The sequence below is a fragment of the Pongo pygmaeus genome, chromosome 8, assembly GCF_028885625.2.
Source record: "Pongo pygmaeus isolate AG05252 chromosome 8, NHGRI_mPonPyg2-v2.0_pri, whole genome shotgun sequence".
Taxonomy (NCBI): Eukaryota; Metazoa; Chordata; class Mammalia; order Primates; family Hominidae; genus Pongo; species Pongo pygmaeus.
Genome location: NC_072381.2, coordinates 127,122,172 through 127,135,610, shown reverse-complemented (window position 1 = coordinate 127,135,610; position 13,439 = coordinate 127,122,172). Strand labels below are relative to the sequence as shown.

Genomic DNA, 13,439 nt, shown 5'->3' with positions numbered 1-13,439 from the left:
AATGTGTTGGTCTCCTTCTCTTTGAGGACTACACTGGGAAGTTGCACACATCACTTCTGCTCACCTGTCACTGGCCAGAACTTAGTCTCTCAGCCAGAGCTTAGTGTCTTGGCCATACCTAGCTGCAAGGGAGGCTGAGTCCTTCACGGGGGACCACTGCCTTTTCACTCAGCTGTGTGAAAACTGTGTAGACCACCAGTTCTCAAACTTTAATGTGCATATAAATCACCTGGAATCTGGTAAAGTGAAGATTTGGATTCTGTAGGCCTGGGTGAATAGGTGGCTGAGGATGTTGAAATCTTGCAGGTCTTTTTTTTTTTTTCCTTTGTCCATGAGGCATTTTATCTGTAAATATGTATTACAGCTCTAGAAAAAGAATCCCAGGATTTTCCCTACTGTGTGTTTTGTCTTGCTTCTTTGTGGTCCATGATCCCAGCTGAGATTATTAGTACAATGAAACCAAACTGGCAGGATGGAAGCAGGTTATTCTGCCATTTTTCTAGATCTCTGGGTTGCACATCAAATCTGGTGCTGATCACTCCACACTTGTTTAGCCTGCCTGTGAGGTTCATAACAATTTTCCCAGCTCTGTGATCATCAATGATTTCAAATTCGCCAATGTAACCATGCTTCATCATCACAGTGAGAAAACAGATGATGACTTTGGAGCACAGCCTAATAAGAGCCTGGTGTTTGCCTCTCTTTTTGGCATTGTTGATGCTCTTGAGAACATCAGCCAGGACATACATGCACACCATTGCGGTGGCGCAGAAAGATGATGGAAAGAGGACAGGAGGGAAGGGCGCACAGAGTTATGGGTGAAATCTTGCAGTTCTAACAGGCTTCTGGGTGAAGCCAATGCTGTTGGTTCTTGGGCCATACTTAAGTAGACACTTGAAGAGTGTTGACAACCTCATGGGATGGTCCGTCTGCTTAGGGTGGCCCAGCCTTGAAGGCTGAGTGTTTGTTAACCTGTTCTCGTTGCTTCTGCAGCTATCTGGGCAAAAGCCTTTGGAGAGCATTGCATCTTCATATTAGATACAAAGATTGGCCTGGTGCGATGGCTCATGCCTGTAATCCTAGCAGTTTGAGAGGCCGAGGCGGGCAGATCATTTGAGGTCAAGAGTTTGAGATCAGCCTGGCTAACGTGGTGAAACTCCATCTCTACTAAAAATTAAAAAAAAAAAAAAAAAAAAATTAGCCGAGTGTGGTGGCACACGCCTATAGTCCCAGCTACTCAGGAGGCTGAGGCAGGAGAACCACATAAACCCGGGAGGCGGAGGTTGCAGTGAGCCGAGATTGCACCATTGCACTCCAGCCTGGGCAACAAGAGCTAAACTCCATCTCAAAACAAAACAAAACAAAAACAAAGAAAAGATAATGGTCAGTGTACAAAGTGTAACTAGGAGGCTCTTTGCCTAAATTAATTTGCATATTAGCTTTTGTTCAAAATTTGGAGATTTCCTTGGGAAGTAGTATTACTAACATAGTAATGATACTAATGAATTATTTTCTAAAGTCAAAAATAAATCACATTAACACACATTTCTTGGCACTATAAATATTTAGATTTGTGGTCTTCATCCAATTTTCTTCAAACACTTTCAAAAGTGTGAAAAATTATATTTTTTGCCAGTATAAATAGCATTTTTATTTCCTAGAGAAATCTAACTACTCCAAGGCCCTTGAAGTAGGCTATCTTTTACATTTTGTTAATAAAAATAGAAGCAAGGCTCCAGGAGAAGCGTGGCCTCCTCGGCCTGGGGCAGCCACCCTTGCTGTGTTATCTTGCCTTCACCTCTATGTCTGAGCTCAGACTGAACTATGAGCCCCAGGATGGCAGAACTGTATCCCATAGTCCAGAACAATCCTGGTCACTAGGGTTGGAGTTTGGAGGTTGGATTTCTTGATTTGTTTTGTACCTAGCAATTGGCCTGTTCTGCTTAGCCTGGCAACACCTGGAAAAGGGGCTTTGACCTCCCTCTGGCAAGGCATAAAGAGGGCTTGAAAGAATAGCATAGGAGGGGTCAGGCACTGTAATCCCAGCACTTTGGGAGGCCAAGATGAGTGGATCACCTGAGGCCAGGACTTTGAGATCAGCCTGGCCAACATGGCAAAACCCTGTCTCTACTAAAAATACAAAAAAAAAAAAATTAGCCGGGCATGGCGGCATGCACCTGTAATTCCAGCTATTCAGGAGGCTGAGGCACGAGAATCATTTGAAGTGGGAGGCAGGGGTTGCAGTGAGCCAAGATCACGGCACTGCTCTCCAGCCTGGGTAACAGAGCGAGACTCTGTCTCAAAAAAAAAAAAAAAAAAAAAAAAAATAGCACAGGATTGTCAGGAAGATTATCAGAGGTAAGGTAAGTGAACCGTCAAGTGCTATGCAAACATAGAGCACTACTCTTGTGTAATAATAATGATAACTATTATTATTAGTTTCTGGGTATTGCCATGTGTCAGAAAACAAATGCTTTACATCATTCTCTCTTTTAATTCTCTTAAAAGTTGTATGACATAGGTGCTATTTTCATCTTTTTTTTTTTTTGAGATGGAGTTTCACTCTTGTTGCCCAGGCTGGAGTGCAATGGCGCAATCTTGGCTCACTGCAACCTCCGCCTCCCAGGTTCAAGCGATTCTCCTGCCTCAGCCTCCCAAATATCTGGGATTACAGGCATATGCCATCACGCACGGCTAATTTTTTGTATTTTTAGTGGAGTCAGGGTTTCTCCACGTTGGTCAGGCTGGTCTGGAATGCCCGACCTCAGGTGATCCGCCCACCTCGGCCTCCCAAAGTGCTGGGATTACAGGCGTGAGCCACCGCGCCCAGCCGTCTCTATTTTACAAATAGAGAAACTGAGGCTCTAAAAGACTCAATAACTTGCTGAGGTCATATGGCTGAGCAGCCAGAGTCAAGATTCAAACCCAGGCCTTCAGATTCCAGAGCTCGGGCTCTGAAATTGGACACTTGAAAATCTGTTTCTATTATAAGAACATATTTTTGGATGTGTTCCAGCTTGAGTCTGGATTTTGAAATCACAATGATGTTTAGTTTCTTTTAATATTCCAAACTGTGTCTCTAGCTACCTGGAGTGCCTCCTGGCGACTTTTAGTTCCTGGTGGCTGAAGGGCAGTCTTTGTCAATTCCTCGTATGTGCATCCAAAGTGTAGGGCGTGTGCAAGCTCTGTGTCTCAGCATCACATGTGAGGGTGAGCGGAGCCTCTGGACTTTTGGTTCACCCTACGGGCAGGAGAGGAGAAAAGGAATGGGGGCATGGAAGAAGGAAGATAAAGAAGCGGGGACTCACAGATGCCCCCCGCCCCTCCCATGGAGATCATGCAATCTGCCAGGACAATTATCTCACCCCGTCCTGTGTGTTGTAGTCCAGATAATGTTTAATTCCCCCCTCCCTCCAACTTTGAAAATCACTTACCCCACAGTGTATAAAATAGGAATGCTGTGTGCTTTAGAAAGAGGCACAAAAATGGAAAGAGAATTTACCTTACCCCCTCTGGGCATCTCAATGGGCATTTTTAAAGATGCTTAATGAAGCATGGGGCTTCTTTGGAGATGACTTACATTCAGGCTGCAAGCTTGGGATTATTTTCTTCCCCAGCCCCTGAATAGGAGCGAGGGCGCCTCTCTTCTCTCTCTCCCCACCCCCACCTGCAACTCCACACAGCTCCCGTCTACCACCCCCAACCCGGGTGGCAAATTTCCCGTGGCTCCCTCCCCGAAATCAGCCTGAAAATAGCGCTCAGAGGGAGAGAAAGAAGCTTTGGGGAGTGTGACCTGAGCAGTCAGCTTAGGCGAAATGTGCACAATAAACTTCTATCTGGACTGAATTGTTCTGTAAAGTGGCAATCACTTCCCAGACAGACAGGCCCTGGAGGACCCGCCATTCTGCATCTTTTAATCACGGTTGCTATGGAGAAGGCCACTATTGCATTAGAGAAAGCGCCATAACGCAATTAACACATAGTTCAGTTGTTCCTCATCCCTTTTGGGTCCAGGGCGGAGGGGGTGATGGAGTATGGTTTTCCCTGGGACACGAAGGAGACAGCAGGCCAAACAGGGCAGGGAGGATTCCCAGGAAGGAAACAGCAGCCCAGGACTGGGTTGTAGATGAAGGGACATCCAAAGGAGAACCGGGTTTAAAATGAACAGAAACTCGGGGTTGAGGGTTTCAAAGCAAAGCAAACCAAAATAAATAAATAAAGAAGAGCCTCTGCTGGTTACTTTTTGGATTTGGAAATATACTGAAAAATCTCTACACATCCTCTGGTGAAACGGATTTTCTACTATTTCTTATCTCAATGTGCTGCGTTTTCTTTTCTTTTCGAGAACAGGGACAAACCCAGTAGCCCAGCCAAGTATCCTGTAGATGCAACCGCCTCTGCTGTTTTAAACTCTGTTTAGCAAGCTCATTTGCAAAACAAGGAAGATAAGTTTTTCTACACAACTGAGCCATCAGTAGAAGCATTTCCCAGAGTGTCCACCTGGCTAGAAAAAGGAAATACTAGTGAAAATGATGAGTTTTCTGGTTATGAAATGGGGACTTGAGGACCTGTTTTCTAAAGTAACTACATTCCGAGTATTTCCCAAGAATGGGGCTGTAGCTTGATGCTTTCTCCTCGCTTCTCTCTGGCTGTGTAGAGTAAGAGACTCAAGCAACAGTTTAACTCTCAATTAACAGTATTTAAAAGAAAAAAAAAAAGAAGGTATACTCAAGCATCCTCTTTTAAGAATCAGCCTGGAAAGGGGAGGACAGTGGAAAAGCTGGCCTGCAAAGCAGAACGGAGCGTATATATCTTGTATATAGATGTTTTGTATCACCCCTAATTAGCTAATGTATTTCTTTCCGCCGGACTCTTGGAGGAATTCTCAAGCGTGAACCCTGCCGCTCCTGGAGACCGCAGAAAAGCAAATGACACCGAATTTTCCCTTCTTAATTAAAATGTTAAACAGGGTTAAGATGCCAAGCTTCATCAGAGATATTTGTTCCCCTGGTGAACTCTGAGCCCTGCTGGGGTTCAGTTCAATGGGAGTTATTTGAGTCAACACATGTTATTAAGTTTCCAAATGTAATCAGCCCAGATATTTTAATGGAAACTTTCTCCATTCTTTTAATAAGCATGTGGTTTGGTTAAAAAAGCACTTGGGTTAGGTGCCCTGCATTGCCCTTCTGTAACCAAATCGCATAGCAACAGGCAGCTGTCTCTACAAAGCCAGGCAGGCTCGGCAAGGGGCAGCCGGCAGGAGCCCAGCCCCCAGCCCCAGTGTTTGGCCAGGCATAAATATCTTCAATGGGATTAGAATGTTTAAGGGGCTAAAGGCTGTGGGAAAACTTTTGTCTGCCATATTTATCTCTTCTGCTGTTGTGTCTTAACATTTCCACTTGGGGGACAACGGGGTTAAAAGTAAGAGCAAACGTTTTGATGGGTTTATTTTGAATTATGAATCCATGGATCTGCATAATTGCCTGTGGGCCTCAGCCTGCTTCTCACTGTGCCTTCTGGGGACCAGAGGATAGGTGGATGGGGAAGGCAGTGGGAATCAACACCAGGGAAGGACTTCAGCGTAGAGAATTAATTACATGGGGTTGAGGGGAGATGCTTCTGTCCCTGGGCAGAAGCTTGGTATCTTAGAGACAGGTTTCGGGCTCACAGCTGTGCTGCTGGGGTACCCGTGATGCAAGAGCAGGTTCCAGAGGAAGGAAAGAACTGGGAGGCAGATGCTTCTGTCTCCTGGTCTGTGGCTCCACATGACTTGGGGGGGATGCTGCATTCAAGGCTGGGCAAGGTATTCCTCTTATGAGATGAATTGTGTTCCATCCCCCGAAATTCATATGTTTAAGTCCTAATTCCTGGTACCTCCGAGTGACTGTAGTTGTAGAGAGGGTCTCAAAAGAGGTAATTATGTTAATATGAGGCCATTAGGGTGGGCCCTAATCCAATCTGACCCATGTCTTTATAAAAAGAGAAAGTTTGGACACAGAAAGGGACAGCAAGGATGCATGCGCACAAAGAAAACACCATGTGGGGCACAGCGAGAAGGTGGCTATCTGCAAGCCACTGAGGGAGGCCTCAGGAGAAAGCAAACCTGCTGACACCTTGATCTTGGACTTCATCCTCCAGAACTGTGAGAAAATCCATTTCTGTTGTTTAAGATTCCCAGTCTGTGGCATTGTGTTATGGCAGTCCTAGCAAGCTAATCATCCCCTCAAAGTCTTTTCCAACCCCACTAGAGATGTTGACAATCATGTGTCAGAAAAAGCAGCAATAAGGGCCTGAAAAGACAACCTAGGCCGCAGACCAAATTCTCTCTCTCCTTTTTCTCTATCCCTCTCTGGAGAGAAACAAAAGTCACAATATTGAATGAAAGAGGCTGCCATCTAAGCAGTGTTAGCACATCCCCACACTGCACAAGTGAGCTAGGGAAATCCTCACTCCCCTGCCAAAGAAATGAGCAAAGTTTGAAGAGGAGGGGTAGGCATTCTCCAACTTTAAGCAAAGTTGATATATTAAACTTGGACTTGAAAAGAGATACATTTAAGATTTATGATTTGCTTTATAGAAATGACTCTTCACTTTGCAAAAGTATATGTAAAAAACATTAAATACAGACTCCTTAGGTATATCTAGAATTGGATTTAATGTAGAAAAATCTGGTTTGTAAAAAATTTCTTTCAGAAACACTTGCATGAAGCAGGTCCACCCGTTTAGAGGATAAGGCACTGATGAGTAACCAAGATCTCTTTCTTGCATCGGTTATGGTCAGCAATGGGAGCTGTACAACCAGACACATGACAAGTAAAGCTTAATAGATGAATAGATATACCCATAAATATCTATACGCATCTCTACCCATTTATAGGTGACTATATATACATTTCCACACACACGTGCATATATATGTGTATATGGATATACACGATCCATACACATGTACACTATTTCTTGCTGTTGAAATCTTCATTAAAGAGCAATTTATTCAGTGTTTGCTCCATTTGCTATTGCGCTGAGGTACTTAGAATACAAAGACAACACATATTTTCTGCATCTGCATGAGTCTGCAATCTACTAAAGGATGAGCTACAGAAATAAATAACAGGTGATCTGAACATGATAGACGTTTATGCAACTGTTAGGGAAGCAGGAGCCTAGGAGAGCCAGAGGAACATCATTTTAAGTTCAGCGCTATCTTGAGACTAACTAACAAGGGGCACATTCCTCGCTAATCACGACCCAGCATCATAAGAGGTTTATGATTGAGGAAACAGCTTAGAGATACCTGCAAAGACACACTCCTACAACAGAAAGTCCAGATGTCCCAATATCCATAACAATATATGCTCTCAAGATAATTATAGTTATGCTTTGATGTGCTTATGTGCTAACATGCCAAGGACAGTTTTCTTTAAATCAGCAGAATAATAAATTTTGTCATGCTGTCAGCCCACCCGCACATAGACATAGCTTAGCTTAGCTTTCACATAGATAAGACCCCGATATAAGAAAATCTTAAAACACAAGGCATTCCCCTCTTGCTTTCTGAGGATGCCCTACTCTGTAACTGAGCAGCTTTCAAGAAAACTATCTCTTCTCACTGTGCTCTGTGACTCACCTTGAATTCCTTCCTGCACAAGATCCAAGAACCCTCTCTTGGAGTCTGAATCAAGACCCCTTGTTCTGGCAACCCAAGCACATGGGTGATGCCCGCCCATGTGACTATTCCAGGGCTGCAATTCCAGTGTCCTCTCCCATCCACCTCTCATGAAGTCCAGCCTCAGTGTGTCTGGGTCACCCGCCTCTTCTGACCTCCACTTTAGAGAGGAGGAAAAAGAGGATTCTGAGCCAAGATGTGGTCAAATAGATACTCACCCTGTATAAAGGTAGTAAAAACATTAATATTTAATAAAATATATTGCAAATTTGTCTTAGGCTGGTAACATAAGTGTCTCTTACCTGAAACTGGTCTCAAAGAGAATCTAAAAAGCAGATAGGAAGCAGTTCAATTTTATTTTCTGCCCTTACAACCCAAAGCTTGCACTGGTCTCTTGGTTTTGGGATTCCAGTATTTTTACACCTTCCTGGAGAATGTGTATGTTTCACTCATCCATGTTCTTCCGTCTGCCTCCCCCTGTACCTGTCTGCGTTGAGATTCCTTCACTCTCCAATGCTGTAGAAACCTCTAGTGCCCTCCATCACCCACCTTGTTTTGTGGCCTGAATAATGGTCCTAGTGCAAAATTGCAATGATATCATTCCCCTAATCAAGAGCCATCAGTGGCTGGACATGATGGTTCACTCCTATAATCCCAGCACGTTGAGAGGCCAAGGAAGGAGGAATGCCTGAGTCCAGGAGTTCAAGACCAACCTGGGCAACATAATGAGACCTTGTCTCTACAAAAAAAATTAAAACTTAACTGGATGTAGTGGTGCATTCCTGTGGTCCCAGTTACTTGGGAGGCTGAGGTGGGAGGATAGCTTGGGTTTGGGAGGTCGAGGCTGCAGTGAGCTGTGATCTCACCACTATACTCCAGCCTGGGTAACAGAGTGAGGTCCTATCTCTCAACAGATAAATAAATGAATGAAGAGCCATCAGCATCTTCCTATTCAGGAGTACGTGACATTTATTAGCTGCTCTCTATGTGCTAGTTGTGCATATATGAGGCTTACAGAACAAAGTCCTAACTACTAAACCAGGCATTTGAGGAGCTGTATGCCCAGGACCCACCTGGCTCTCAGACACTTCAGTCAAGCTCTGTAGCCTGCCCAGGTGTCCAAGGCTTGGTCCTGGCTGCACCACCAGCCAGCATACGTCTGCTGTCACCCCCTCCGTCACTGCTGTGCTCCTCCCCAGCCTAGAACAGTTTACAGTCACTGAAAAGGGAAAGGGAAGGCCATGAACCAGTTTATGTAAAAGAACAAGAATCATGCAATAAGCAATACACACACCAAAACAAAAACAAAAACAAAAAACCCCACCAACTTTGGTTTAGTAAAAAAATCTCTGAAGAAAAGATACTAAAATGGCTGGGCATGGTGGCTCATACCTGTAATCCCAGCACTTTGGGAGGCTGAGGCAGGTGGGTCACCTGAGGTCAGGAGTTTGAAACCAGCCTGGCCAATACAGTGAAACCCCATCTCTACTAAAAATACAAAAACTAGCCAGGTGTGGTGGTGGGCGCCTGTAATCCCAGCTACTCAGGGAGGCTGAAGCATGAAAATCGCTTGAACCCAGGAGGCAGAGGTTGCAGTGAGCTGAGACTGCACTATTGCACTCCAGCCTGGGTGACAGAGGGAGACTCCATCTCAAAAAAAAGATACTAAAATAGTGGTAATTTTGAGGTAATGAGTCATGCATGTGGGTTTTGTTTTTGTTTTTACTACTGTGTTTCCCCAAACTTTTAATAACAAATATATTTTTGTTTCAATAATAAGAAAAAAAAGCCCAAACATGCATATTCTTCAAGATCTAACCCAAATTCCACTTAAAATAGTAGAAAATTAGTATGAGCTTTTAGATGTTTGAACTGAAGTTCAGACCCTGCTACCTCGACCAAGCAGCCTCGGGAGATACATCTGTAATATGGGATAGTGCCTTATAAAATGTGGAGGGCGAAATATAATGTCCTAAACCACTTAGCACATTGCTATGTAGTAGAACAGCTGTCCCCAAACTTTTTGGCACCAAGTACCAGTTTTAGGGAAGATGATTTTTCCATGGACAGGTGAGGGGGAGAGGAGGATGGTTTCGAAATGAAACTGTTCCGCTTCGGATCATCAGGCATTAGTTCTATTCTCATAAGGAGCATGTAACCCAGATCCCTCACACGTGCAGTTCACAATAGGGTTCATGCTCCTATGAGAATGTAACGCTGCTGCTGATCTGAGAGGAGGTGGATCAGGCAGTACTGCTCGTCTGCTTACCACTCAGCTCCTGCTGTGTGGCTCAGTTCCTAACAGGCCCCGTGGGCCGGTACTAGTCCACAGCCCGGGGGTTGAGGACCCATTTAGTAGAGGATGAATACACTTTAATTCCCTTCTCTTTCTCTCCCTCCACAAAGCCTGAAGCCCCATCAGGAATGACTCTCATCTTACCTGTGTGTGTCCATTGTGGCCGTAGACTGTGGGCTATGATTATTTGCATGCCCTCGACTGAATGGAGAAACTGTGAATAGGGCTGGTATTTAGTCATCTCTGTATTCCTTGAAGCCCCCCACTCTTCCCATGATGGTGTGTTAAACTATTTGAGTATTTGTTAAACTGGAGTAAATAATCAATCTCTGTATTGAAATGAAGAATCTACCAGAATGGTCTCAAGAATCCAAGATTCGATGAAAAACAGACTCAACCAGAACAAGAAAAACCAAATGAAAAAAGAGTAGTCATTTAAAACTCACTTTAAAGTCATAACTATCAGAAAATTCAGAATTATGACTCCCTTTCCCACCATAACCTTTTCACATCACACATATGTAATAGAGGCAGTAAAAGTTAACACGACATTCGGTAGTACACGCTACAAACAGATTGCACGATGCGGTTGAGTTACTGTGGCAATGGGAATCATAACTTCGAATTTCCTCACTTTTATGCATTTGTAATAGCATCAGCTGTAACTATGCAATAGTGGCCCGGTTTACACTCAGAACACAAACTGTACTTATAACAGGAAACAAGAGAAATAAGCTACCATTTACGAGGCCTTGAAACTGCCCATGACCTCTTGGGTTTTATAGGGCTTTATCCGAGTCTTCCGAGTGACCATATTCAGAAAGACATTGGAATAAATGGGTTATTTTCCCCATTCACATAGCATTGTGCTTGGCTTTACCAAACAGTATTTATTTTTTCATTAACATAAATGCTTTTAGGGAGGGGCTGTATCACTGTAGCATTGGTGGTTGTCTGTGCCACGCAGCTTGTGGTAGGAAGCTCTGGGCTTTATTAAAATTGGGACTAATGCTTGCTGCTCATGCAACACCTGTCTCTGCGGGCTTTCAGAGAATTCCAAAATGCCACCTCTAGAAGAAGCCACCCACCCCAGGGAGATGCAGGACGTAACACCTTGGGTTAAGAGGTGGGCTGGTTTTCCGTTGCCACGCCACAAAGATGTCTCACAAGACCCTGAGCTTGGTTCTGTGGTTCTGTGGCCTTCAGGGAGCTCTGCGCCAGAATCCGCTGGGCCTGTGAACGGCTTCTGTCCCTCAAAAGATGTGCAGACAATGAGTCAAGGATGCCTATCACATGACTAATGATTCTGTCAGGCATGAAATTCTCCTGCATGCTCACCTTCATCCTCCATTCTTGTTGCAACCCTCAATCATGAATGTCTTCTCTCAAGGTGGAGAATGGATGAAGACTCTCTTTTCAGGAGTCTTTATACACCTGAAGGTTGTTATTAAGGTTTTCCTCACCATCTTCTCCAGCCTAAATCAATCCAGTATGCCTTGAACGTTTCTTCCTGGGCCTTGTTTTCTTACCCTTTGATCATCACTGTCATTTTCTCAGAGGAGCTCCAAAGAGTCCACTCTCCGGGGCGTAAACACACAGTCGCCAGATGAGAATGTGCAGGCTTAAGGATTGACTGGAAAATCATTTTGAGCCCGAGGTGAAACTTGTAACAGCTCCTAGAAAAAAAAATTTTAAAGCACTCATCCAAATCAATATCAATAAACCAAAAACAGCATCTCTCTCTCTCTCTCCCTCTCTCTCTGTCTCTCTCAGTCACACATACACACACACACACACACACACACACACACACACGAACATTTAAGGATGGTGGAGAGATTGTGTGAGCAAGAGTCTATTTATGTGCTTATTTCTTCTGAGGAAAGTTGGTTCGTGATGAATGGTCATGAACTTGGAATGTTTTAAACTCTTACACTTTATTTTCTATTTAGTTGACTTTGGTGAATGTCATTTGGTGATTCCTGTCAGGGTTGCATTTTGGAAAATGGCAAACACCTCCTTGGCAATGCTTTAGAGGAAAAATCTCAGCAAGTGTTGGGGTGAAGGCCAGGCAGCCGGTGCCTGTGAGCCAGCCAGTGAGGTCAGCGTGGTCTTTATTTAGGGGGACGGAAGGAGAGGCAAAATTGTTTGTTAAATAAAATGCCTTTGATATTTGTACGAACTTCAGGAAGTACAGAACTAATTTCAGTAAATCCCCAAACAAGGGGGGCAATGCTGGCAGTTTTATGCTTTTTGCAGGTATGTCTGGATACGTGATTATTTTGCAAGAGGTCCCAGGAAGAGCGAGACTGGAAGAAAAGTCGGAGATTTTAGTCCCATCAGTTAAATTACCTGACATGTCAATCTCCTTTCATTTTCAGGTGGTAGCACAAGCAGTGGGTGAGTGTTTTTCCATGGGGTGTATAAAGACCAGATGAAAGTCAAAAGGTTTTCTAGGCCGGGCGCGGTGGCTCACACCTGTAATCCCAGCACTTTGGGAGGCTGAGGTGGGTGGATCACGAGGTCAAGAGATCGAGACCATCCTGGCTAACACGGTGAAAACCCATCTCTACTAAAAAATACAAAAAATTAGCTGGACGTGGTGGCGGGCACCTGTAGTCCCAGCTACTCGGGAGGCTAAGGCAGGAGAATGGTGTGAACCCGGGAGGCGGAGCTTGCAGTGAGCCAAGATTGTGCCACTGCACTCCAGCCTGGGTGACAGAGCGAGACTCTGTCTCAAAAATAAATAAATAAATAAATAAAATTTTTTTAAAAAAAGGTTTTCTAGGAAATTTGATGAAGCTCAATATTTCTCATTCAATTCACTGGGGGTCTTTCAAACACAAACACTAAAACCACAAACAAAGTGTCTAAGTTCTTGGTTAAAGCACTTTGGTTTTGGTAGGGGACGTAGTGATTATTAATAGGCTCTTTTCTTACTAATTCTGGGGGGACCATGGAAACCTGTGTGCTAAGAGGGCTTAAGCTATTGTATCCAGAAGTCATGGCAAATGCACTCCATCCACTTGCCTGTTCAGTTAAGTACCTTCGGACCTCAAGTACTTTTAAGGTCACAAAAACCTCTGGTGGAGTTTACTGTGGTGTACTCAGAATAAGGATGTTTTTAAAACTGCTATGTGGATTTATCATCTATATGCTGTTTTCAGATTTTGTTACCTTGAAATAAAGGCATATATTCAGTGAGAGAGATTTGTAAAAATAATAAAGACAAAAAGCAAAAACGAAGGCCAGGTGCAGTGTCTCATGCCTGTAATCCCAGCACTTTGGGAGGCTAAGGCAGGCTGATCACCTAAGGTCATGAGTTTGAGGCCAGCCTGGCCGACAAGGTGAAAACCTGTCTCTACAAAAAATACAAAAATTAGCTGGGTGTGGTGGCGGGCACCTGTAATCCCAGCTACTCAGGAGCTGAGGCAGGAGAATTGCTTGAACCCAGGAGGTGGAGGTGACAGTGAGCCA

At 44.1% G+C, this 13,439-nt stretch overlaps 1 protein-coding gene across 1 annotated transcript; it reads right to left on the bottom strand.

Moving 5' to 3' along the window:
• Positions 1-392: 392 nt before the first annotated feature.
• Positions 393-758, bottom strand: LOC129006324 (small ribosomal subunit protein uS8-like). Its single transcript, XM_054435873.1, has one exon. The coding sequence runs from the start codon at positions 756-758 to the stop codon at positions 393-395; it is 366 nt and encodes a 121-aa protein (XP_054291848.1).
• Between the last annotated feature and the right edge of the window lie 12,681 nt (positions 759-13,439).